The 27,924-nt window shown below is 37.4% G+C and overlaps 1 protein-coding gene across 1 annotated transcript in view; it reads left to right on the top strand.

Annotated features, from left to right (window-relative positions):
• The window catches only part of LOC131750304 (protein CC2D2B), a 132,047-nt gene that overhangs the window by 64,334 nt on the left and 39,789 nt on the right, over positions 1-27,924 (top strand). Inside the window, 8 exon segments of the mRNA XM_067024967.1 lie at positions 1,229-1,399; positions 2,626-2,749; positions 3,518-3,627; positions 9,044-9,140; positions 19,194-19,292; positions 21,454-21,636; positions 21,779-21,976; positions 25,495-25,584. Coding sequence (XP_066881068.1) covers positions 1,229-1,399; positions 2,626-2,749; positions 3,518-3,627; positions 9,044-9,140; positions 19,194-19,292; positions 21,454-21,636; positions 21,779-21,976; positions 25,495-25,584 — 1,072 coding nt within the window.

Raw genomic sequence — 27,924 nt, 5'->3', positions numbered from 1 at the left:
AGGATTTTTTGATGATAGCCATTCTGACTGATATGAGGTGATATCTCATTGTAGTTTTGATTTGCATTTCTTTAATAATTAGTGTTGTTGAACATCTTTTCATGTGCCTCTTGGCCATCTGTATGTCTTCTTTGCAGAAATGTCTATTTAGGTATTCTGCCCATTTTTTGATTGGGTTGTTTGTTTTGATGATACTAAGCCACATGAGCTGTTTGTAAATTTTGGAGACTAATCCCTTGTCAGTTACATTATTTGCAAATATTTTCTCCCATTCTGTGGGTTGTCTTTTCATTTTGTTTATGGTTTCCTTTGCTGTGCAAAAGCTTTTGAGCTTAATTAGGCCCCATTAGTTTATGTGTGTTTTTATTTCCATTACTCTGGGAGATGGATCAAAAAAGATATTGCTGTGATTTATGTCAGAGAGTGTTCTGCCTATGTTTTCCTCTAAAAGTTTTATAGTGTCTGGTCTCATATTTAGGTCTTTAATCCATTTTGAGTTTATTTTTGTGTATGGTGTTAAAGAATGTTCTACTTTCATTTTTTTTTACATGTAGCTATCCAGTTTTCCCAGCACCATTTGTTGAAGAGACTGTCTTTCCTCCATTGTATAGTCTTGTCTCCTTTGTCATATTTATAGATTAATTGACCATAGGTGCGTGGGTTTATTTCTGGGCTTTCTATCCTGTTCCATTGATCTATATTTCTACTTTTGTGCCAGTACCACACTGTTTTGATGACTATAGCTTTGTAGTATAGTCTGAAATCTGTGTTTTATTTTCAATCTTTGGAGGAAAATAGGTGTGACCATAAAGCTATAATTGCATAGGTTTGTGTTGCCAGGGTTGGCAGCACATATAACTAACTCCTATTCAGAACCAAGTAGAAAAGTTGAGTATCTAACCACTTTCAAGAGAACGATTCCTTAAAAATGAATAATCCTTTGATATAACATCATGTTTCATGGAATTAACTCTCCATGCCCTTGTTTCTTCTTGGACCATACACTCAAATGATGTGGAGTAATCACATTCTCTCTTAACATAGCATCTCTTCTATGCTCAGAAAAAATTCTTTCCTTGGGTCTAAGACAACTCTGTCTCCCCTCCACAATGGAGAGAACATGGTTCAGAATAATGGCCTTATTTATAATAATTAATTTTAAAAATTGTTATCTTTCAAATTTTAAGTTATCTTGTATCTATGTGATTGATCATTTTTTACTCTTTAGCCAGTTGACACGTGCAGTTTGTAAGCTTCTTGAACGACGAAGAAAGTTAAAGCCTCAGAGGCAAGAAAGGAAAAAAGTGGCAGCACAGACTATCTGTGATGGAGATATTAAGATTCTTGTCAGAATATTGAGGGCCTATAATATTCCTACAAGGAAAGCAATAGTTAATAGGTAAGGCAATTGCACCAATTTTTGGAGTTGCAAAAGATGTCTTAAATGTAAATTTCTATACTGTCTTCTTAATAAAACTTTGCACTTTATTAATGCTCAATGTACAGAAACTAAATGAAAATTGAAATCTTCATTTGGATAGTCAAACTTACTGTTATTGCTGTGTATTACAAATTTTCAGAAGTTTGAGATGCCCAAAGTACCTTTAACATGTATATTTTTGGGTACTATATCAAATAAATACCTTCTGTCCCTATTCCCTATTGTGAAAACTTAAGCTGCTATTGCTAATTACACTGTTCTCTGCCACTGTCCCCTCACAATATTGGAAGTATATAGACTACAGGAGAGAGTAAGCTCAATTTTGGATTTATCATTTTAGGTGACTTCTACAAAAATCAGATCTTGCCTATCTCTTCTGCAGGCACTCAGTGTGTTTTATTTGCATTTCATGGTCAGAGGATATGTAAGGTCAGAGTGGCCAAATTAAGGCATCATGAATATTAAATACTCATGGATATTTAGTATAACCTGAATATCAAGTGTTTCATATATTTAATCTCATGTATAATTTATGTATTGTGAATATTTAGTGCCCAGGTACCTCAGGAATACTGAGTAACCCTCTCTGTCTACATTTAACACTTATGTGCTCTACTTGTTTATTATATGTTTACCACATCCCAGGAACTCTACCTATGAAAAACAAATATTTTGCTTACTAGCTACAAATCTATAGTTAAAACCTCTTAAAGGTTTTGCCTGTGTTTTATATTATAAAATACGACTTTATTAATGATAGAATTGATATTCTCAAAACAAATGCACATTTCAAGGCTGTTTTGTGAAATAGGACATTATAAAATTACCACCATTTTCTATAATAATCAATTTGTAAAAGAGAGAATATTGTAACACCAAAAATAGGAAGAATATAGTCTCAAAGTATTATTTGTTCTATTTTTTTCCTTTTGCTGAGGGACAGTGAAAACTCTGTCACAGACTGGTTCCAATGCATAGTTCAGTATTTAGGAGCTACCCTTTCAGAGTAGTGATTGTCACGTATTTCTCTCTAACCACCTATGTTATGAAGATCCAAAGCAAACTCTATAAGATCCAGGGTAGGTGACTTACATATCTCTATAAGCATAAGCAAAAACCCAGCTACTCCCACCAAAGCTAATATTAAAATTAATTAAAGTGCATATCTCTATATTGTTTTACAGAAGAGCCTTGGATATGCCTACTTATTTGATATCATCCATGTCTCACCTCAGACATAAAGAAACAATCAAATCCGCAACCTCAGATGAGATCTTAAATGAGATAAGTATTTAACACTTCTATAAAGTGCCGTTTTGATCATGTTTTCCCTGAATTGCAACTAGCCCCTAACTGGACTATCCATCTAATTCTAGTTTACTCTCCATAACACAGTGAAGGTGCTCTTTATAAGATGTAATTCTAACTATTTCATTCTCTGCTACACTGCTCTCAGGGTCTATAGAATAAGGTGCAAGCTCCTTAAAATGGTAGCTCCTTAGAATGGCTACCAAACTCTGTAATCATCTGGTTCTTACATACCCATCAGCCACATTTCTCATCAGCCCACAGCAGTATCATATCATACTACTACTTGTTCTAGAAGGCCTCCGTATATGCCCTTTCCTTTGCCTGGAATGGCCACCATACCTCCGTGTTATTGGCCACATGAACTACTATTTAATGTTTCAAAGCTCAAGCCCAAGCAATGTTTTCTCTGTGAAGTTCTCCTTGTCCTCACCGCAGAGAGTTAATCATTCTCTCTCCTGAGTTACTATTATACCTTGAATATATTTCTTACATTTCATTGCAATTATTTGTTTACCTGTGTATTTTCTCCTGATAGACTTCAGATAAAAATCCTTAAGGATTTCCATTTATTTTTGGATCCTAGCAAAGTAGTACCTGATATTGAATAGGTTGAAGAAATGTTAATTGAATGAATGAATGAATAATGGTTGTTTGAAAAACTGGAAAAAGTAAGCCATCCAGTTATCAGCCAGTAACTAATTTCTACCTTTTATCAACTATATAAAATATTACAAAAATCTAGTCATTGTTAATTATGTGTTTCAGGATACTGTGCACCCCTTTGTGGAAGTTTCCTTTCAGCACACTGTGTACCAAACCAGTGTTGCAAGTGGATCTCATCCATGCTGGAACGAAGAAATTAAAGTAGATTTTATGTAAGTTGGAGTCCATTTTTTCTCAGCTTCTAAAATAGAGCAGTAACAAAATTATTTTCTTGAGCCATTTGTTGAAAATAATGACGGATATAGGCTTAATTTTTAAGTTTTTAAATTATGAGGTATTTCTTACATAGATATTAATATATATAATGTATATGTAAATGTAAGTTCTGAGGAAAAATGATAAAATGAATACCTGTGTATCTACCATCTAGCTTAAAAAATGGAGTATTAGCAATATTTTTGAAGGCTCCACTGTGCCAATAACTAATTATATCCCCTTTCTTTCTCCCCAGAGGTAACAACCATGAATTTATCATTCCATCTCTTTATGATTTTAAATCATAGGTATTTATCCCTAGCTATGTTTTATTTACTTGTGGATGTTTTCCAACTTTATGTAAATTGAATGATCTTTTTGCAATCTGTTTCTTTACTCTTATTTTGAGAGATTTATCCATATTCATACTTGTAACTATTCCTTCCTTCCTTTATTTTCACTTCTGTATAGTATTCCACTGTATTAAAATGCCATAATTTATTTATACTTTATCCTGTTGATGTAGATTTGCCTGGTTTTAATGTTTTACTATTGTAAATAGTATTGCTCTGAACATTCTTGTACTTGTCATCTGGAACACACATGTAAGAGTTTCTTTTTAAGACAGTAGATTCTCAAAGTATTTTGTGCACTGAAATCACCTGTACAACTTCTTTAAACAGACTGCTGGGCCCAACTCCATAGTTTCTAATTCAGTAGCTCTGGGGTAGGGCTTGATACATAATTCCATTTCTAACAAGTTCCCAGGTGTTACTGATGCTACTAGTCAGAGGACACTTTGAGACCCTTTGTTCTAGGATCTGTATCCAGGAGTGGAATTGCTTCAACTTTACTAACTCATGCCAAATTTTTTTCTAAAGTGATTGTGCCAATGCATACTCCCAACAGCGATATAAAAGTTCCTATTGTGCCACATCTTCAATAATATTTTGTATTTTTAAAATTAATTTTTCTAATACGGTGGATCTAAAGTGATATTCTTATTGTGGTTTAATTTACATTCCTGGATTTCTAATGAGATTGCGTTTCTTTTTTTTTTCCATTTTAAACAAATCAATAGCCTTTATTTTTTAGAGCAGTTTAGGTTCACAGCAAAATTGAGCAGAAAGCACAGAGTTCTTTTTTTTTTTTTTTTTTTCCGGTATGCGGGCCTCACACTGTTGTGGCCTCTCCCGTTGCAGAGCACAGGCTCTGGAAGCACAGGCTCAGTGGCAATGGCTCACGGGCCCAGCTGCTCCGTGGCATGTGGGATCTTCCCAGACCGGGGCACAAACCCGTGTCCCCTGCATTGGCAGGCGGATTCTCAACCACTGCGCCACCAGGGAAGCCCACAGAGTTCTTATACATCCTCTCCCTACAGCACACACACACAGCCTCCCTAAAGTGTCAGTGTGGTACATTTGTAACAATCAATGGACCAATGTTGACACATTATCAAAGTCCACAATTTACATTAGGGTTCACTCTTTGTATTGTACATTCTATGGGTTTTGACAAATGTATAATGACATGTATCCACCACTGTAGTATCATACAGCATAGTTTCACTGCCCTAAAAATACCCTGTGCTTCACCCATTTATCCGTTCAAACTTCTCCTGGAACCTCTGGCAACCACTGATCCTTTCACTGCCACCATAGTTTTACCTTTTCCAGAGTGTCATCGCATTTCAGGGTTCTCCATAAAAGCAGAACTAACAGGGTGTGTGTGTGTGTGTGTGTGTGTGTGCGTGTGTGTGTGTGTGTGTCTGTTTGACTCTCTTTACCCTCTGTAATAGGGGTGCATCTCACCCAATTGGTTGAAGGCTTAATAGAAAAAAGACCCCACTTAGGAAGACGGAATTCTGCCAGCACACTGGCTTCAGACTTGAACTGCAGCTCTCCCCTGGGCTTCCAGGCTGCCAGCTTACCCTGCAGATTTTGGGTTTGCCTTCCCCCACAATCACGTGAGCCGCTGTTACAGAGGGTAGTTTGCCTTACTCAACGTCTACTGACTTTTTTAATGTGGAAAGAACACTTAACATGACATCTACCCTTTTAACAAATTTTTAAGTATGCAATATACTACTGCTGAATGTAGGTAAAATGTTGTACAGCAGATCTAGAGCTTATTCATCTTGCTTCCCTGAAGTTTTATGCCTGTTGATTAGTAACTCCTCATTTCCCCCTCCCCCCAGCCCCTGGCGACCACCATTCTGCTCTTTGACTCTATGAATTTGACTACTTTAGATGCCACATATAGGTGGAATCATGCAGTCTTTTTTTTTTTTTTTTTTTTTTTTTCGGTACGTGGGCCTCTCACCACCGCTGTGGCCTCTCCCGTTGCAGAGCACAGGCTCCGGACGCGCAGGCTCAGCGGCCATGGCTTACAGAGCCAGCTGCTCTGCGGCATGTGGGATCCTCCCGGACCGGGGCACGAACCCGTGTCCCCTGCATCGGCTGGCGGACTCTCAACCACTGAGCCACCAGGGAAGCCCCATGCAGTCTTTTTATGACTGGTTTATTTGATTTAGTATAATGTCCTCAAGATTCATCCATGTTGCCAAATATTGCAGAATTTCCTTCTTTTTAAAGGGTGAGCAGTATTCCATATATATACCACATTTTCTTTATCCATTCATCTGTCAACAGACATTTAGCATGCTTCCATACTGTTATGAATAGTGCTGCAATGAACGTAAGAGTGCTAACATCTCTTTGATATTCTGATTCAGTTCTTTTGGATAAATACCTAGAAATGAGATTGCTAGATCATATGGTATCAGTTCTATTTTTCATTTTTTGAGGAACCTGCATAACGTTTTCCATAGCAGCTGCACCATTTTGCATTCCCACTAACTGTGTGCAGGAGTTCCAATTTTACACACCTTCACCAGCACTTGTTACTTTATTTTATTTTTTTGATAATAGCCATCCTAATAAGTGTGAAGTGATATCTCATTGTAGCTTTGATTGCATTTCCCTGATTATTACTGAGTGGTTTTCTTTTTGTGTGTGTGTGTGTGGTACGCGGGCCTCTCACTGTTGTGGCCTCTCTCGTTGTGGAGCACAGGCTCCGGATGCGCAGGCTCAGTGGCCATGGCTCACGGGCCTAGCTGTTCCGTGGCATGTGGGATCTTCCCGGACCAGGGCACGAACCCGTGTCCCCTGCATTGGCAGGCGGATTCTCAACCACTGTGCCACCAGGGAAGCCCCTGAGTGTTTTATTATTAGCAATTTTGAGCGTTTTTTCATGCATCTATTAGCCATTTGTATGTCATTTTTGGAAAATGTCCATTCAAGTTTTAGTACATTTAAAAATCAGATTATTAGCTTTTTTACTATTGAGTTGTATGAACTCTTTATGTATGTTGGAGATGAACCCCCTTATAATATATATGGTTTGCAGATATTTTCTCCCGTTCCGTAAGTTGCCCTTGTACTCTGACAATTATTTCCTTTGCTGTGCAGAAGGTTTACAGTTTGATATAGTTCCACTTTTTAATTTTTGCTTTTGTTGCCTGTGCTTTGGTATCATGTCCGTGAAATTATTGCCACAACCAATGTCATGAAACTTTTCCCCTGTATTTTCTTCTAGAAGCTTTATAGTTTCAGGTCTTACATTTTAAATCTTTAATTCATTTTGAGTTGAATTTTGTGTATGGTATAAGATAAAGATCAAATTTGATTCTTGTTTTAATTAACATCTTTATTGGAGTATAATTGCTTTACAATGGTGTGTTAGTTTCTGCTTTATAACAAAGTGAATCAGCTATACATATACATATATCCCCATATCTCCTCCCTCAAATTTGATCCTTTTGCACATAGTTTTACCAACAACACTTGTTGAAGAGATTGTCCTTTCTTCATTGAGTAGTCTTGGCACGCTTGTCAAAGATCTGTTGACCTGATATAGATGCAAGGATTTATATCTAGGCTCTCTATTCTGTACCACTGGTCTATATGTCTGTTTTTAGGCCAGACTGTTTCAATTACTGTAACTTCGTAATATATGTATTTTGAAATCAGGAAGTGGGATCTCCGGCTCTTTTCTTTCTCAAGGTTCATATTTGATGCTAAAGCTATATAAATAGGTTTTTGTAATTGAAATAAAGTGCACTGATCAAGACAGATTTAAAATGAAGAACTTAAAATTGTTCTCTAAACTCAATTAGCAATTTTCAGTTGTTACTTCCTATACATCTTTAGCTCTCCCTAGGGTAAAAGGAATATAAAGAACTGTCAACTACATCTGTTATCAAAGTCCTTTCTCTTTTCCTGGCGCCGTTACCCCTTCTCTTGACAATCTTGTTCAGCTCCTTCAATTTCTGCAGATCATATGATTCTTGACTATTTACGTGGTTTTTTGATGGCATTCCTCTGACTTTTTTTTTTAACACCTTTATTGGAGTATAATTGCTTTACAATGCTGTGTTAGTTTCTGCTTTATAACAAAGTGAATCAGCTATACATATACGTCTATCCCCATATCTCTTCCTTCTTGCATCTCCCTCCCTCCCACCCTCCCTATCCCACTACTCTAGGTGGTCACAAAGCACTGAGCTGATCTCCCTGTGCTATGTGGCTGCTTCCCACTAGCTATTGATTTTACATTTAGTAGCATACATATGTGCATGCCACTCTCTCACTTTGTCTCAGCTTACCCTTCCCCCTCTGCGTGTCCTCAAGTTCCATTCTCTAGTAGGTCTGCGTCTTTATTCCCATCCTGCCCCTAGGTTCTTCATAACTTTTTTTTTTAGATTCCATATATGTGTCAGCAAACGGTATTTGTTTTTCTCTTTCTGACTGACTTCACTCTGTATAACAGACTCTAGGTCCATCCACCTCACTACAAATAACTCAATTTCATTTCTTTTTATGGCTGAGTAATATTCCATTGTATATATGTGCCACATCTTCTTTATCCATTCACCTGTCGATGGACACTTAAATTGCTTCCATGTCCTGGCTATTGTAAATAGTTCTACAATAAACATTGGGGTTCATGTATCTTTTCGAATTATTGTTTTCTATGGGTATATGCCCAGGAGTGGGATTGCTAGATCATTTGATAGTTCTATTTTTAGTTTTTTAAGGAACCTCCATACTGTTCTCCATAGTGATTGTACCAATTTACATTCCCACCAACAGTGCAAGAGGGTTCCCTTTTCTCCACACCCTCTCCAGTATTTATTGTTTGTAGATATTTTGATATTGGCTTTAATGAAAGATAGCAGTTGTCCTGAAAGCACATAGATTTTCTTATCTTATACTTTATAAAAGAAAATAATGCAGGCAATTTTATAGTCCTTTATGAATAATGCTTTTATAAAATCAATTAAGCATTTAAATATGTTTTTCTTATTTACAGCTTACCAGGACATGATTATAACGTCTCAAGCTTACCTAAAATAAAAGATAATATATATATCAACATTTTTGATGAAATGATTATTGAAAAACATGAGGTAAAGTAAAATAATTATAATAATCAATGTTGAAATAATTATAAGTTCAGACTGAATCAAGTCTATTAACATATTTGTAAATTTGGTTTTAGATACAGTATCTATTTCCAACATTTTCTAAAAAGGATATTGGCAACTTGAAATAAAATCAGATAGATGACAAGTCAATTCAAAAATAACAGGGATCATAAACCAAATATAAGAGGAGGAGAGATAAATATACCAAGAATTTGGGAAAAGTAGATTTCTTCAATTGAACATTACATTTACATGTGAACTTCCTGGTAGCCAAGCTTTAGCGTATTTTTAAAGTTTGCTGCACTAAGCATATTTACTGTGATAAAGGTATATACATTAAGATGCTTTACATTGTTTACTGACATGTAGCAAGATATCCAAAAGCAGTGGTTATGAACTGAAGGCAGGAATCTGGGGTATTGGCAGCTTTTTTCAAACTTTTTTCAAACTTCCCCAGATTCAGGTAAATAGCAACAACAATCCCAGGGCTTGGAAAATGCATATCATGGCTTTCTTGATATTCTTAACGGTTGCATATGATCACTAGAATCTCAAAATTGTCTATTATGACCCTGGACTCCCTGGCATTTGTTCTTCTTAGAAGAGAGAGATCAGATTAAATTGGGAGCCAGAATATACTGCATTTTCTTTTGCAAGGTTTTTACATTTCTAACCTGGACTGTCTATAAGTGGACCATCGGATGAATTTTCTTAGTCAAGGAACAGGCCATGGCAACCTAACTGATGCCATTATTTCTTGGCACTAAGCCAACATGATCCATAATTACGGCAGCAAGGCAAAGGTGGATAGTGGAAAGGTAAAAAATGAAGCAGAAAGCAAGATAGAGTGTGAGGAAGACTACAATGAATTGTCCTTTTTATCTCCCTTCTTTTTTCCTGTCTCCTTACTTCAGCCCAAATAATAGTGTATAACTTTAATATTAACAGAAATTCTGAGTTTATGGATTTAAAAGAAGTCACATTAACATAAATAATCTAAGGTCTTACTCTTGTTCCACCCTCTACTCACAGAACCTCCACCCGTCCCTCCCAAAATTTTCTGGAAGCCTCCAAGTAGTCCTCACATATGTGCCTAAACATGACTGTTAGCTATAGTCATCATTCCCATTTCAACAGTCTGTGTGTTCTTTTGATTCAGGCTCCACAGCTCTCAAAGCCACTTAAAAGAATCTCACCACCACCACTGTTGACATTGCCCCTGATTAGGATGCCATCGTGTGTGCCAAGGGTATTATCTCCCCAATTATCCTTGAGCCCAAAGCTATGAAACTTCAGAATACCCAAGAGGCACTGGATTCTGCACAAACATGGGAAGAATGGCCCTATTTTCTCTGATATCATACTACATATTTTGTATCTAGATCTTAAAGCAATAGTATTGGTACACAAAATCTCACAGTAGAAGAGCTTCTCCAGCCGCCGACCCTAATCATCAGGGGCCAAACCCAGGACAAGGGACCTAGTGGGGTACAGTGCACACCAACCCTTTCCATGTCCTCATTGTCCTTTCTCTTCACCTTGATTCCTAAACTCAACCCAACTGCTCTCACCTTCCCTAATTACAAACAAAATTCAGTGGATATAAGTACATACTAGTGCTAAAGAGAGGGATGCTGCCTATACTAGTCTTAAATGAGCAACATGCCTGTCCCAAGAGCTATTCTCTAACACCTTTCCCATATTCCCCCATTTCAGCACTTTTGTTGATGAAGTGAAAAATTTAAATGGCTAAAAGTTGAGTGAATCATAGAGTACTGCCAGTGGGGTTGGTCGTGGTGGTAAATGCCAAACTCATTTATGTCTAGTCCCTGCTTCCCTTACTACACATATTTTCTCTAATTTAAAAAATAGGATTATTGAGGCATAATTAGCATATAATAAACTGCACATAATTAAAGTGTATACTTTGACAAGTTTTGACATATAATACCCATGAAACCATCATCAAATGAACATATCCACCACTCTCAAAGGTTTTCCCCTGTCCTGTTAGAATACCTCCCTCCTTCCTTTCCTTCCTCCCACCCCAGGCAACCACTGATCTGCTTTCTGTAACTATAGTTTACATTTTCTGGAATTTTATAGAAATGGCATCATACAGTATGCACTTATTTCCCCTTGGTCTGGCAACTTTCACAGAAAAATTATTCTGAGATTTGTCTCTGTTGTTTTATTTATCAAATAGTTCATTAATTTTTATTGTATAGTGGTAGTCTGTTGAACACATACATTCTGTTGTATGTTTAAATATTCAGCTGTTGATGGACATTTGGATTTTCTTTGGGGGTGGCTATTATAAATAAAGCTGCTATGAGCATTTGTGTATAAGTCCTTGTATGGACAAATGCTTTAATTTCTCTTGGGTAAATATATAGGAGTGAAATGGTTGGATCATATGGTAGGTGGACATTTAAGAAACTGCTAAACCGTTTTTCCAAAGTGACTGTACCATTTTTTATTTCCACCAGCAATGTATGAGACTTCTAGTTCTTTCACAGTCTTACAAACAAGTGGTCAGACTTAAAAATTTTAGCCACTCTAATAACCATGCGGTTGTATCTCACTGTAGTTTTAATTTGTATTTCCTAGTGACTAATGACGGTGAGCACTTTTCCATGTATTTATTTGCTATCTGAATATCTTCTTTGGTGAAGTGTCTGTCCAAATCTTTTGTCTATTTTTCAAATTGGGCTATTTGTTTTCTTATTATTGAGTTCTGAGGATTCTTTACATATTCTGTATACAAATCCTTTATCAGATATATTATTTACAAATATTTTCTTACAGTACGTAGCTTGTCTTTTCACTTTCTCAACAGTGCCTTTTGAAGAGCAAAGTTTTAAGTTTTGATGAAGTCAAATTTATCAATTTACTTTTGGTGTCATATTTTTTAGCTCTGCTTTTGCTTTATTTATTTTGTAACTCTTTATTAGGTGCATGTACTTTTTAAATTTTTTAGTTTAATTTTATTTATTTATTAATACAGCAGGTTCTTATTAGTCATCAATTTTATACACATCAGTGTATACATGTCAATCCCAATAGCCCAATTCATCCCACCCCCACCCCCACCCCCCCACCACTTTCCCCCCTTGGTGTCCATAGGTTTGTTCTTTACATCTGTGTCTCAATTTCTGCCCTGCAAACTGGTTCATCTGTACCATTTTTCTAGGTTCCACATATATGCCTTAATATACAGTATTTGTTTTTCTCTTTCTGACTTACTTCACTCTGTATGACAGTCTCTAGATTCATCCACGTCTCAACAAATGGCCCAGTTTCATTCCTTTTTATGGCTGAGTAATATTCCATTGTACACATGTACCACATCTTCTTTATGCATTCGTCTGTCGATGGGCATTTAGGTTGCTTCCATGACCTGGCTGTTGTAAATAGTGCTGCAATGAACATTGGGGTGCATGTGTCTTTTTGAATTATGGTTTTCTCTGGGTATATGCCCAGTAGTGGGATTGCTGGATCATATAGTAATTCTATTTTTAGATTTTTAAGGAACCTCCATACTGTTCTCAGTAGTGGGATTTCTGGATCATATGGTAATTCTATTTTTAGGTTTTTAAGGAACCTCCATACTGTTCTCCATAGTGGCTATAGCAATTTACGTTCCCACCAAAAGTGAAAGAGGGTTCCCTTTTCTCCACACCCTCTTCAGCATTTGTTGTTTGTAGATTTTCTGATGATGCCCATTTTAACTGGTGTGAGGTGATACCTCATTGTAGTTGTGATTTGCATTTCTCTAATAATTAGTGATGTTGAACAGCTTTTCATGTGCTTCTTGGCTATCTGTATGTCTTCTTTGGAGAAATGTCCTCTTAGGTCTTGTGCCCATTTTTGGATTGGGTTGTTTGTTTTTTTAATATTGAGCTGCATGAGCTGTTTACATATTTTGGAGATTAATCCTTTGTCCGTTGATATGTTTGAAAATACTTTCTCCCATTCTGAGGGTTGTCTTTTCATCTTGTTTATGGTTTCCTTTGCTGTGAAAAAGCTTTTAAGTTTCATTAGGTCCCATTTGTTTATTTTTGTTTTTATTTCCATTACTCTAGGAGGTGGATCAAAAAAGATCTTGCTGTGATTTATGTCAAAGAGTGTTCTGCCTATGTTTTCCTCTAAGAGTTTTATAGTGTCTGGTCTTACATTTAGGTCTCTAATCCATTTTGAGTTTATTTTTTTGTATGGTGTTAGGAAGTATTCTAATTTCATTCTTTTACACATAGCTCTCCAGTTTTCCCAGCACCACTTATTGAAGAGAATGTTTTTTCTCCATTGTATATCCTTGCATCCCTTGTCATAGATTAGTTGACCATAGGTGCGTGGGTTTATCTCTGGGCTTTCTATCTTGTTCCATTGATCTATGTTTCTGTTTTTGTGCCAGTACCATACTGTGTTGGTTACTGTAGCTTTGTAGTATAGTCTAAAGTCAGGGAGTCTGATTCCTCCAGATCCGTTTTTTTCCCTCAAGACTTCTGTGGCTATTCGGGGTGTTTTGTGTCTCCATACAAATTTTAAGATTATGTGTTCTAATTCTGTAAAAAATGCCATTGGTAATTTGATAGGGATTGCACTGAATCTGTAGATTGCTTTGGGTAGTATAGTCATTTTCACAATATTGATTCTTCCAATCCAAGAACATGGTATATCTTTCCATCTGTTGGTATCATCTTTAATTTCTTTCATCAGTGTCTTACAGTTTTCTGAATACAGGTTTTTGTCTCCCTAGGTAGGTTTATTCCTAGGTATTTTATTCTTTTTGTTGCAGTGGTAAATGGAAGTGCTTCCTTAATTTCTCTTTCAGATTTTTCATCATTAGTATATAGGAATGCAAGAGATTTCTGGGCATTAATTTTGTATCCTGCAACTTTACCAGATTCATTGGTAGCTCTAGTAGTTTTCTGGTGGCATCTTTAGGATTCTCTATGTATAGTATCATGTCATCTGCAAACAGTGAGAGTTTTACTTCTTCTCTTTTCCAATTTGTATTCCTTTTATTTCTTTTTCTTCTCTGATTGCCGTGGCTAGGACTTCCAAAATTATGTTGAATAATAGTGGTGAGAGTGGACATCCTTGTCTGGTTCCTGCTCTTAGAGGAAATGCTTTCAGTTTTTCACCATTGAGAATGATGTTTACTGTGAGTTTGTCATATATGGCCTTTATTATGTTGAAGTAGGTTCCCTCTCTGCCCACTTTCTGGAGAGTTTTTATCATAAATGGGTGTTGAATTTTGTCAAAAGCTTTTTCTGCATCTATTGAGATGATCATATGGTTTTTATTCTTCAGTTTGTTAGTATGGTGTATCACATTGATTGATTTGCATATACTGAAAAATACTTGCATCCCTGGGATAAATCCTACATGATCATGGTGTATGATCCTTTTAATCTGTTGTTGGATTCTGTGTACTCATATTTTGCTGAGGATTTTTGCATCTATATTCATCAGTGATACTGGTTTGTAATTTTCTTTTTTTGTAGTATCTTTTCCTGGTTTTGGTATCAGGGTGATGGTGGCCTCATAGAATGAGTTTGGGAGGGTTCCTTCCTCTGCAGCTTTTTGGAAGAGCTTGAGAAGGATTGGTGTCAGCTCTTCTATAAATTTTTGATAGAATTCACCTGTGAAGCCATCTGGTCCTGGACTTTTGTTTGTTGGAAGATTTTTAATCACAGTTTCAATTTCATTACTTGTGAATGGTCTGTTCATATTTTCTATTTCTTCCTGGTTCAGTCTTGGAAGGTTATACCTTTCTAAGAATTTGTCCATTTCTTCCAGGTTATCCATTTTATTGGCATAGAGTTTCTTGTAGTAGTCTCTTAGGATGCTTTGTATTTCTGCGGTGACTGTTGTTAGTTCTCCTTTTTCATTTCTAATTTTATTGATTTGAGTCCTCTCCCTCTTTTTCTTGATGAGTCTGGCTAATGGTCTATCAATTTTGTTTATCTTTTCAAAGAACCAGCTTTTAGTTTTATTGATCTTTGCTATTGCTTTCTTTCTATTTCATTTATTTCTGCTCTGATCTTTATGGTTTCTTTCCTTCTGCTAACTTTGGGTTTTGTTTGTTCTTCTTTCTCTAGTTCCTTCAGGTGTAAGGTTAGATTGTTCTTTTGAGATTTTTCTTGTTTCTTGAGGTAGGCTTGTATAGCTATAAACTTCCCTTCTGGAACTGCTTTTGTTGCATCCCATAGGTGTTGTATCATCGTGTTTTCATTGTCATTTGTCTCTAGGTATTTTTTGATTTCCTCTTTGTTTTCTTCAGTGATCTCTTGGTTATTTAGTAACGTATTGTTTAGCCTCCATGTGTTTGTGTTGTTTACGTTTTTTTCCCTGTAATTCATTTCTAATCTCATAGTGTTTTTTTGTTTTTTTGTTTTTTTGTTTTTTTGCGGTATGCAGGCCTCTCACTGTTGTGGCCTCTCGCGTTGCGGAGCACAGGCTCCGGACGTGCAGGTTCAGCAGCCAAGGCTCACAGGCCCAGCCACTCCGCGGCATGTGGGATCTTCCCGGACCGGGGCACGAACCCATGTCCCCTCCATTGGCAGGTGGACTCTCAACCACTGCACCACCAGGGAAGCCCTCTAATCTCATAGTGTTGTGGTCAGAAAAGATGCTTGATATGATTTCAATTTTCTTAAATTTACTGAGGCTTGATTTGTGACCCAAGATGTTATCTATCCTGGCGAATGTTCCATGCGCACTTGAGAAGAAACTGTAATCTGCTGTTTTTGGATGGAATGTCCTATAAATATAAATTAAATCTATCTGGTCTATTGTGTCATTTAAATCTTCTGTTTCCTTATTTATTTTCATTTTGAATGATCTGTCCATTGGTGTAAGTGAGGTGTTAAAGGCCCCCACTATTATTGTGTTACTGTCGATTTCCTCTTTTATAGCTGTTAGCAGTTGTCTCATGTATTGAGGTTCTCCTATGTTGGGTGCATATGTATTTATAATTGTTATATCTTCTTCTTGGATTGATCTCTTGATCATTATGTAGTGTCCTTCCTTGTCTCTTATAACATTCTTTATTTTAAAGTCTATTTTATCTGATATGAGTATTACTACTTCAGCTTTCTTTTGATTTCCACTTGCATGGAATATCGTTTTCCATCCCCTCACTTTCAGTCTGTATGTGTCCCTAGGTCTGAAGTGGGTCTCTTGTAGACAGCAAATATATAGGTCTTGTTTTTGTATCCATTCAGCAAGCCTGTGTCTTTTGGGTGGAGCATTTAATCCATTCACGTTTAAGGTAGTTATCGATATGTATGTTCCTATTACCATTGTCTTAATTTTGGGGGATTTGTTTTTGTAGGTCCTTTTTTTCTCTTGTGTTTCCCACGTAGAGAAGGTCTTTTAGCATTTGTTGTAGAGCTGGTATGGTGGTGCTGAATTCTCTTAGCTTTTGCTTGTCTGTAAAGCTCTTGATTTCTCCATTGAATCTGAATGAGATCCTTGATGGGTAGAGTAATCTTGCTTGTAGGTTCTTCCCTTTCATCACTTTAAGTATATTATGCCACTCCCTTCTGGCTTGTAGAGTTTCTCCTGATAAATCAACTGTTAACCTTATGGGAGTTCCCTTGTATATTTTTTGTCATTTTTCCCTTGTTGCTTTCAACAATTTTTCTTTGTTTTTAATTTTTGCCAGTTTGATTACTATGTGTCTTGGCATGTTTCTCCTTGGGTTTATCCTGTATGGAACTCTCTGCACTTCCTGGACTTGGGCGGCTATTTCCTTTCCCATGTTAGGGAAGTTTTCCGTCATAATCTCTTCAAATATTTTCTCTGGTCCTTTCTCTCTCTCTTCTCCTTTTGGGACTCCTATAATGTGAATGTTGTTGTGTTTAATGTTGTCCCAGAGGTCTCTTAGGCTGTCTTCATTTCTTTTCATTCTTTTTTCTTTATTCTGCTCCGCAGCAGTGAATTCTACCATTTTGTCTTCCAGGTCACTTATCTGTTCTTCTGCCTCAGTTATTCTGCTATTGATTCCTTCTAGTGTAGTTTTCCTTTTAGTTATTGTATTGTTCATCTCTGTTTGTTTGTTCTTTAGTTCTTCTAGGTCTTTGTTAAACATTTCTTGCGTCTTCTCGATCTTTGCCTCCATTCTTTTTCCAAAGTCCTGGATCATCTTCACTATCATTATTCTGAATTCTTTTTCTGGAAGGTTGCCTATCTCCACTTCATTTAGCTGTTTTTCTGGGGATTTATCTTGTTCCTTCATCTGGGACATAGCCCTCTGCCTTTTCACCTTGTCTATCTTTCTGTGAATGTGGTTTTTGTTCCACAGACTGCAGGATTGTAGTTCTTCTTGCTTCTGCTGTCTGCCCTCTGGTAGATGAGTCTATCTAAGAGGCTTGTGCAAGTTTCCTAATGGGAGGGACTGGTGGTGGGTAGAGCTGACTGTTGCTCTGGTGGGCAGAGATCAGTAAAACTTTAATCTGCTTCACTGCTGATGGGTGGGGCTGGGTTCCCTCCCTTGTTGGTTGTTTGGCCTGAGGCAACCCAACACTGGAGGCTACCTGGGCTCTTTGGTGGGGCTAATGACAGATTCTGGGAGGGCTCACACCAAGGAGTACTTCCCAGAACTTCTGCTGCCAATGTCCTTGTCCCCACGGTGAGCCATAGCCACCCCCGCCTCTGCAGGAGACCCTCTAACACTAGCAGGTAGGTCTGGTTCAGTCTCCCCTGGGGTCACTGCTCCTTCTCCTGGGTCCCGATGCTCACACTACTTTGTGTGTGCCCTCCAAGAGTGGATCCTCTGTTTCCCCGAGTTTTGTCGAAGTCCTGCAATCAAATCCCACTAGGCTTCGAAGTCTGATTCTCTAGGAATTCCTCCTCCCATTGCCGGACCCCCAGGTTGGGAAGCCTGACGTGGAGCTCAGAACCTTCACTCCAGTGGGTGGACTTCTGTGGTATAAGTGTTCGCCAGTCTGTGAGTCACCCACCCAGCAGTTATGGGATTTGATTTTACTGTGATTGCGCCCCTCCTACCATCTCATTGTGGCTTCTCCTTTGTCTTTGGATGTGGGGTATCTTTGTTGGTGAGTTCCAGTGTCTTCTTGTCGATGACTGTCCAGCAGCTAGCTGTGATTCTGGTGTTCTGGCAAGAGGGAATGAGAGCATGTCCTTCTACTCCACCATCTTGGTTCAGCTAGGTGCACATACTTTTAAGATTGTATTTCTTCTTCATGAATTGATTCCTTTATCATTATGAAATATTCCCCTTTATCCCTGGTTATATTCTTATTCATAAATCTACTTTGTATGTTATAAATATGGTGATTCCAGCTTTCTTTTAATTAGTGGTTGTATGTATGATATATCTTTTTCTTTCTGTTCTTCTTATTTTTTTTCTTTTAACCTGTGTCTTTATATTTAAAATGGGTTTACTTTAGACAGCATATAGTTGGGTCTTGCTTTTTTATTCAGTGTAACAATCTCTACCTTTTAATGAATGGCTATTTACATTTTGTGTAATTATTGACCTGGTTGGTTTCCATCTTCCTATTTGCTTTCTGCTGTCCCATCTGTTCTTTGTTCCTTTTTCTTTTTTTCCTCCCTTTTTTGGATTAATAGAGTTCTTTTGTGATTCTATCACACTTCCACTATTGGCTTATTAGCTATAATTTTATTTCTTAATTGTTGCTCTAGGTTTTATTATATATTCTTTATCACAGTCTATCTTTATATAATATTATGCCACTTCATATATAGTGTAAGAACAGGATATTACTATACTTCCATTTCCCCTCCTGTGCTTTGTGTTAGTGTTATCATACATTTTCCTTATATGTATGTCATAAACTCCACAACAGGTCATTATTATTGCTTTAAATAGTCAATTATCTTTTAAAGAAATTTTTTTAAGTGAGAAAAAAATCTTTTCTATTTACTCTTTGGTTTCTTTTTTAAAAGGGAGAGAATTTTTTATACTTACCTACATGTTTGTGTGAAATTATCCATCACATGATATAGAATGAGTAATAGAAAAATGATTTATTTTAATAGGATCACAGTTTCAGGAGCTGCAGTGGTCATTCATACATAAGAAAGAATTGGCTTGGATCCATCGTCTTCCCTTTCTCTACTCTCCTGCAACAATCTGAGGTAATAAAAAATGATTATTTGCTAATTATTCTAAATTTTTGTCTCTGGCTAATAGAAATACCTGAGTCTTTGAGTCAGATTCTGACTGGCAGTTTGATAAGTCAGTCAAAATGATCCTGTATTCAACTGCCCCATGTATGTTGGAGTATTTGAAGGTTTTAGCTGTCTCTGGAATAGGAGACACCCACAAATTTATTTCATATAGTTTTAGAGTGTTCATTGATGAAGAAAAGGACAGGTAGCCTTAGGTCTTAAAGTAACATTCATATTTGCTCATAATAGTTTTGTAAGACCAGATTCATAAATATTCTGATTAATGACATTGCTTTGTAACCATGGGTTCCAGGAGTTTCAGCTCCTCAAACCTGTTTATTGATAATGGTGAGACTGATGATTAGCATCTGTGTCTGTGGTACCCCCCAGAGGGCTCTGCTGGGTTTTGCAGCAAGAATATGCCTACATGGCCAGCAAAATATAAAACCCCAGTCTAGATTTCATTTGGGGCCTGTAACTTACAGAGATATGCCAGTTACAGATGATTCAGAAATGAATTTTCTACCTCAAGGAGTTCACTGTCTGTAGAAGAAAACAACCATTTCAGTACAACATGGTAATGCTGTAGGGCTTTGATAGGGGCATGAGATTGGTACTATGAGAACAATGAATAAGGAGTACCCCACCCTTCCTGGTTTGGAGGGGGAAGCAAGGGGGTGTTCAGAGCGGTCCGGGGTAGGTGAGAGAGGAATGAGGAGGAGGATGAAAGATCAGGGGAATATTTACAGAGGAGATAACTTTTAATCAAGTCCCTAAAGATGCATTTATCAAGCACACGAAGTCATGTCACTCAGAAGGAATTATGTGTGTATCAGTTAGTACTGTATTCAGTCATATGCAACAGAAAACCTGACTAACAGTGGCTGATGTAAGAGGTCTATTTATCTCACAAAAAAGAAGTCTAGATGCCAGTGCATCTGCTCAAGAATATCATCAAGGATCCAAGCTACTTTTTTCTTTCTGTTCTACTCTCCTTATCATGTGACTTTCATCCTCATAATTGCACTTCCAGCCTCATATTCATGCTGCAGACAGGAGGTGGGGTGAAGCAAGAAGGGGCAGTGCCTGTATCAGGAAAACAGACACTTCCCCAGAAAACCTCTCAGACTTCTTGCATTTTACTTATGTGACTTGGTCACTACATGGCTGTCATGTTACCACCTAAAACTGTTGGTAGGAAAGGAGAAGAGAATGGAGGAGAATAGAAACGTCTGCGTATTATGCAATCACAGGATGTCATGAGGGAGCACGTTGAAAATACAAGTGCTGCAAATGAAGAGCAACAAAGATTTTAAATTGTTGGAGGTATAGGGCTTCCTACGTTTGTAAATCCCTGCAGATATTTCTCAGTCTCAGGCCAGATGCTAGGATAGAGAGGTAGTTAAGAATGTGAGCTTCAAAGGTGGACCAAACTGGGTTGTAATCCTGGCTCTACTACTCATTAGTTATGTGATCTTGCATGAATTACTTACATGCTCTGAGCCACAGTTTCCTTATCTATAAAATGGAGATAAGAGTGGTGTCTACCTCGTTGAATAATATGATCTATATCAAACACTTGGCAGAATGCCTTGTACATAGTAAGTGCTCAATAACTTTAGTTATATTAGTATTATTATTAGTTATTATTGTAAATTATCTCCTCCCAAACATGCGTGTGCACACATGCACACCCACACACCCACACACAAGATCCCTCCTCCAGTGGACTTTGGGTTATCCTTCCTGCTGTTACAATTTTTTTCCTCTTTCCAGACCCAATGCAAAATGTATCATGGTCTTTTAGCATTTTCTCTGAGCTTAAATTAGATCTTCTAAGAGCTTTTATCACTCTGATCCATTAACTTGCTTCATTGTTTCATCCCTTTCTTACTTCTGCCTTCTCCACATACTACATATTAGACAGGGACCCAGGGTGTCAAGGTTGCCTGTGAACAAATCATCATGGAGAACCTTACCATTCTTGTGCAAGTACCTATTAGTAGAATCAGCATGAACCCATGCAAGCCTGTTTCCTGCAATGGAGAAGACTGAACTGAGCTATACTATATTTGACTGATGTTTATTTTCATCATGCAGAATCCATTATACTGATATACTCTTTCAGATTAGTGGAACGTTTCAAGTAAATATTCCACCAGTTTTGCTTGGGTATACTTGGAGTGAGACTTATGTGTCTCCCAAAGAAGATTATATTGGACAGAATTTGAAAGAATGTACCTTCTTAAATATTTTTGCTACTATTGAACCTCAAATATCATATGCCATCTGTAATCCAGAACTAGACAAGGTAGGTTTTACATGGAATTATTTTCATATATACTATCAAAGAAGTGTTAATTTCAAAGCTGACAAAAATGAATGTTGGTTCTTGATATTTTCCTGTGGGGACAATATAGTACAATGTTGAAATATTTTAAACTTAATTCTAGTTTTCAGGTCACATAGATGTTTTGGAGAGAGCACAGATTTTTAAAAAAAATTGTAAGGCATTATTTCCTAAACGAAGAATCACAACTACTGTTTTTAATGATGAGGGGATACAGATCTTAGTAACAAGATATATCAAGGCATTGAATCCACCTCAACAACTCCTGGATATATTTCTTCATGATTCTAATGCAACACTTGTAAGTTATATTTATTTTAGAAGCTTTATTGTGATATTCGTATACCATACAATTTGCCCTTCCAAAGCATGTAATTCAGTGGCTTTTAGTATATACACGGAGTTGTGCAACATCACCACAGTAAATTTTAGAACATTTTGATCACTCCAAATTTATCTTTATTTTAACTTGTTTACTTTTTATTATTAACTTTGAGTATAACTTTCTTATTAAAATTACTTTACCTTCAGAGACAGTTTCCTGAGAGAGAAACCATCTATGTTGCAATGTGTCCTCTTGAGCACCAGATGGAAGAAAACATTTCTTCCTGATCCCTTTCACTTCTGCCCACTTGTTCTAGAGAGTCACTGTTGCCACACCAGTTCATGTGACCATATCAGCTTCACAACTTTTCTGTCAAACTTTGAAAAATAACACAGAAAAATTCCTTTGACTTCCAGGCAAAATTAAAAGTTAAGTTTCTAAAGGAGTTGTGCCCTTCTAAGGATTGCTTCTTGTTGTATGTGGGAGTGAAGAAACTATGTTTTTTTGTTTTATTTATTTTTGGCTGCATCGGGTCTTGGTTGCTGCACGCAGTCTTTCTCTAGTTGCAGCAAGCGGGGGCTACTCTTCGTTGTGGTGTGTGGGCTTCTCATTGTGGTGGCTTCTCTTGTTGCAGAGCACAGCCTCTAGGAGTGTGGGCTTCAGTAGTTGCAGCACGCGGGCTCAGTAGTTGTGGCGCACGGGCTTAGTTGTTCTGCAGCATGTGGGATCTTCCTGGACCAAGGATCAAACCCGTGTCCTCTGCATTGGCAGGCGGATTCTTAACCACTGTGCCACCAGGGAAGTCCAACTATGTTACATTTTGCTCTGTAAACCGCCAACATAACACTTCCCACCCCATCCTTATGTGGCTTTATGCATATCTGTTATTTACCAGCTGACAGAAGAGACATGTACCTGTATTCATTATGGACTCAGAAGAGAATGTAACTTCTTCCACTTTGAGAAAGGAAAATATGAAATCAGAGATCTAGTCTCCCATTTAAGAAAAAAATAAGCTTTGCAGACAGCTTTACTTTATAAGGTTGCAACAGCAGCATCATCCATGAAGTACAAACCACAAATTTTACTGTTTCTGAACTTCATATATTGTTATTAATTTTGCTCTTAAGTTGATAGATTCCACAGAAGGTGATAAGTATCTTTTACCTCTTCCTCCATTAGAAAATTAGGTTAATAATGGATTTCTTGATCAAGAGCATCACCACTTACTAAAACATACATGGAGAGAATAATCAATAAACAGGCTTTCTAGGATCTTTTTTTAAAGTCTTCTGCAACATTTATTGATAAACAGAAAAGAGGTTTTATTTACAGTTTTAAAGCTCTTTTTATCACTATTATTAGTAATTTTCTATCTATGTATGGTAATGTCCAGTTTTTAAAATACTTTATGATTTAAGACTTAAATCATAAAACGTCTGTTTAGCTGATTAGTTCTCCCCTATACTTCTAAAAGAGAAATTGTACAGTACAAGAGTCATTCATTGGGATTAGATTTATTAATCTAGTTACCTACTAGTTTGACATTTTAGGAAGGAGGTAATTGGTTTTTTTAATGATGGATAAACTTGTGCTGGTGTTTTGCACCTTATGATGCTGAGCATGTTCTGCACTGGTGCTAATGTTTAACATAATTTTATATTTACAAACATACCTGCTACCCAGAGGCAAGTATTAATTTAATCCATATGGACTATTGACCCCTCTTGAGACTACAACATACACACTCATACATAGTGTGTTTAGACTTTAAAGTATCTTAACCCATTTCTGGACACGAATGTGTTATAAACCTCCTGATTTCTAGCAACATATTAAAAAACACTGCTATTAAAAACACTTCACAAGTCATTGTCAGCCATTGCTGGCATTCTGTCACTAGAGAATACACAGCGATATCTGCTATGTTGCAAGCTTTCAAGATAGCCTGGATTTTAAAAGTTGGTCCATTAGTTGTATCTGATGGATGTAAATTTGCCTCCTAGTTCACTTTGTGTCAAGAGCTAAAACTGTGAACTTTCTCTTATTGGTGGGTAATAACTGAAAATAAAGATTTTATTTTCATGAAAAAACAAAGAAAAAATAAGCTTTGATTAAAGGGCATCTATGAAAAATCATTTATACCTTTTATTTATGCAGGCTTGATTGAGTCAATTGGCTCTCCTCAGAAAATTTATATTATTTCCCAGTATAGAGCTCTTACCTGGATTCTTTAAGCTAAAGTCAAAAGTCCTAGTTTAGATCACCTTTTGCTACACTCTGCTTTTCCATTACGGGTTTCTTCTTCCCTGTTTCCTGACACCCAAAGTCCAAGGAGATAATAATGCTCTGAGATTTCTTTCAAGGACAATCTTTGCCTTTTTAAAAAAGCATAAATCCTAGCTCCTTTGCTTATCAAGTATTGTGAACCATGTTTAATTAATTGCATGAAGTCGGAAACGTGACCAGTGTAGGAAGTCATACTAGTGCATAAATGGTAGTTATTGTAAATCAGTGAAAATGTTGGTGAACTTTCTGTGTTAGCTCATTGTTTATTTGTATTCTTTTCTTCTTTCCTACTCTAGTCCGAGTCCTTATCTCCAGCCCTATAGGGGGAACAATCCACAATAGAACTTCTGTTGTTGGAAAAAGTAGGCTGCACCAATAACTTCTTGCTGCAGCAACTTATAACTAGTTTTTATTAAGAAAAATATTTCTGCCAGGGGCTTCCCTTGGTGGCGCAGTGGTTACGAATCTTCCTGTCAATTAAGGGGACACGGGTTCGAGCCATGGTCTGGGAAGCTCCCACATGCCGTGGAGCAACTAAGCCCGTGCGCCACAACTACTGAGCCTGCACTCTAGAGCCCGCGAGCCACAACTACTGAGCCCACGCACCACAACTACTGAAGCCCGCGCACCTAGAGCCCGTGCTCCACAGCAAGAGAAGCCACTGCAATGAGAAGCCTGTGCACCGCAACGAAGAGTAGCCCCTGCTCGCCGCAACTAGAGAAAGCCTGCGCGCAGCAGTGAAGACCCAACACAGCCAAAAATAAATAAATAAATAAATTAATTAATTAATTAAAAAATATATATATATTTCTGCTAGATTTTGAGCCTAAAAGTAAATCAAACTTTTGCTATTTTTCAACATCTTTTTTCATTTTTTAAAGTTATACTTTAAAGTATACATGTAATGTATCGTGTTTAAATTTTTTACTTATTACAATGAAATGTAATGGTTAACATGCATGCTCTGAAGTCATGCTAACTTGGTCTCATTCCCAGAGATCCATATATTGTGTTAGTGTGTGACCCTGAGCAAGTTATCTTAGCACTCTAAGCTTGTTTCTTCTTTTGTAAAATAAAATTAATAATAGTGTGTACTTCATAGGCTTATAGGATACACTAAATGTGATGACAGTGCATGTAAAGCACTGTGCTTGATGATAGGCATATAGTATGCTCTCAATAAATGTTAGTTAATATTATTTTAGGACCTCATTGCTCGCTTTGTATCTTTGATTCCTATTATGCCTGATACACTGGATGAAAATGATGGTTTTGATATATGGATGACATCAGAGGTAACAAATTACATTTTATAATTTAAATGTATAGTATTTCTTACTTGCTTTTCTTTTGAAGAAAACTTTTTAAAAATATTATGCACTTATGTAGTAATTTGCCTCGTGCAATTTGAAGGCATTTGATAATTTAATACATCATTTTCAGCCCTATAACAACCCGTAAAAATAATTCTTAAAGACCAAAATTCTTATTCAACATTTTAAGTAGCTCATAATATTGAGATTCAACAGGAATTCCAGGAGTACAATATTATGACATTTTCCAGAGAGAAATATGGCTTGTTCACTATAGAGGTGGTCAGACCCTGAAGTCTAGCAGAAATACCACCACTTCCCAGAAGCTTTCCCCAGTTTTCCCACATCTGAATGAAGAGCTTGTATAGCAGTGCTCTTCCTTGGCACTTGGACTAAAATTGTCTTTAGACTGGGTGCCAAGTAAAATACAGGCCCCATGCAATATTTGGGACATATTTATACTGAAAAACTACTTGTTTATCTGAAATTCAAATTGAACTAGGCATCCTATTCCCCTCCCCCGACCCCCGCAAGTGTGACAGCCCTAATTAGAACACATTTTCCATTCCACCTTAAATTATATTTAGCTGCCTATATACTGGCCCTATACCCACACACTGTACATATACATCCCAAGTTTAATCTCCTTGAATGATAAGGAAGATTTGATTCTTATTTATTTTTATATTTGTCACTTGTACGTGCTTTACATTTAGCAAGTATTCAATATTTTTAATGGAAAATACCAGCATGATGGGACCCTAAAAGAAGGACACTTTCCATCTGGAACTGATAGTCCTGGCACTTATCTAGAATGTTTTAGAGGTTAGATTTTTGACCTGAAATGGACTTAGGGGGCACAGGACTAACTTAATAGGTCAGCTACCCTGCCTTCTGCTAAGTGGGAGTAAGAGAGATACAAGCACATGGTTTGTTTCAGGATCCAGTGATTCAAATATGGTAAAACTAAAAGAGGTGTCAGTTAACTCTAGACTCTTCTTAGACTCTTCAAACTAATCAGAATGTGTTCAGGGGTATGATGATCCTGCAGAACATTGAAAGATAACCTCTAAAGCAGCTAAAAATAACCATAAAATAACCATTCAGGCAAATACTAGTGCTCCCGAATGCCCTCCAATCCAAACAATACCCATAATCCACAGGTTACCACAGTCATAGGCTTCCTCTTGGCTAATGTCTTCCCATTGACATGAACTGTTTGGACTTGGGATACCCGTGAGTGAATGACTAATTAGGTTGTCACAAGACAAGAGTTATTTCTCCTACCCAACATACAGTCTTGGAGTCAAACAAACCTTGGTTCAAATCCTACTTCAACCATCTGATAGCTGTGTGACCTAAGATAAGTTATTTAGCTTCTTTGGACCTCAGTTTCCTCATCTGTGTCATGCAGGGGTTTTGAAAGGATAGGCACCTGGAACGCAGTATATTAGTTACCTCCTCTCATCCATTCCCTCCTTCTCTTATGAAATCCAGTCAGGGGAACCTCCTTGGCCTGACATTGAAGACTACTCATAATCTGCTCTTCATTCTCCTGTCCACACACATCCTTCAGAAGCGCCACGTTACCATCCTCCCTAGCCTCCATCGCTCACCATCACATTCAGCTGGTGTGTACTGATGTGGCCATATCAGTTGTTAAAACATTGAAATGCTTCCAGGCTGGTAAATAGTCACTCCAAGAGCTCCTGAGCGCCCCTCCCCAAGCTCCCTGTCCACCACAGCCCTTTCTCTGGGACTAATGAAATGGAAGCACATGTGCAGTCTAAATGGTACAGCCACTACTCAGCAATGACACATCATTGCCATATGAACATTTGGGCCCGTATATTTTATTAGATCCTTTGATTTTTCAAGCCAGAAATCCAGAGTTTTATATGAGATCTTCCAATTTTTAAAAGCATTTCGGGGCCAAAAGAAACACACCTATCAACTAGAACTAGGTTACAGACCACTGGTCTGCCACCTCTGCTGTGCTTTTTCTCTCCTGCTACCACTGCTTTACTAGGCACCCTGTATTTGATTACACCCAGCCCAACTGTTCAGCTCTTTCAGTTAAAGAAGTTTCCATTACTCTTTCTGATTGGGCTCCAACTCAGATCTCTTCCTCTCTTTCAGTTGAGAGCACTGTATTGGTACAGGACGGAGCGTAGCTCCACTGACCAAAGGATCCCTTCCTCCAAAAACACTATGTGATTTCCCGTCAGGTGAAGTTCCTTAAAATATCAGCCAATGTATCCCTGTTTTCCCAGGGTATTTGTCTCAAACAAAAATGCCCCAGTTTGGAGGATAAAATTATTG

The sequence above is a fragment of the Kogia breviceps genome, chromosome 2, assembly GCF_026419965.1.
Source record: "Kogia breviceps isolate mKogBre1 chromosome 2, mKogBre1 haplotype 1, whole genome shotgun sequence".
In the NCBI taxonomy this organism is placed as follows: Eukaryota; Metazoa; Chordata; class Mammalia; order Artiodactyla; family Physeteridae; genus Kogia; species Kogia breviceps.
The sequence above is the reverse complement of the archived record's forward strand: the minus strand, read 5'-3'. Positions and strand labels throughout refer to the sequence as shown.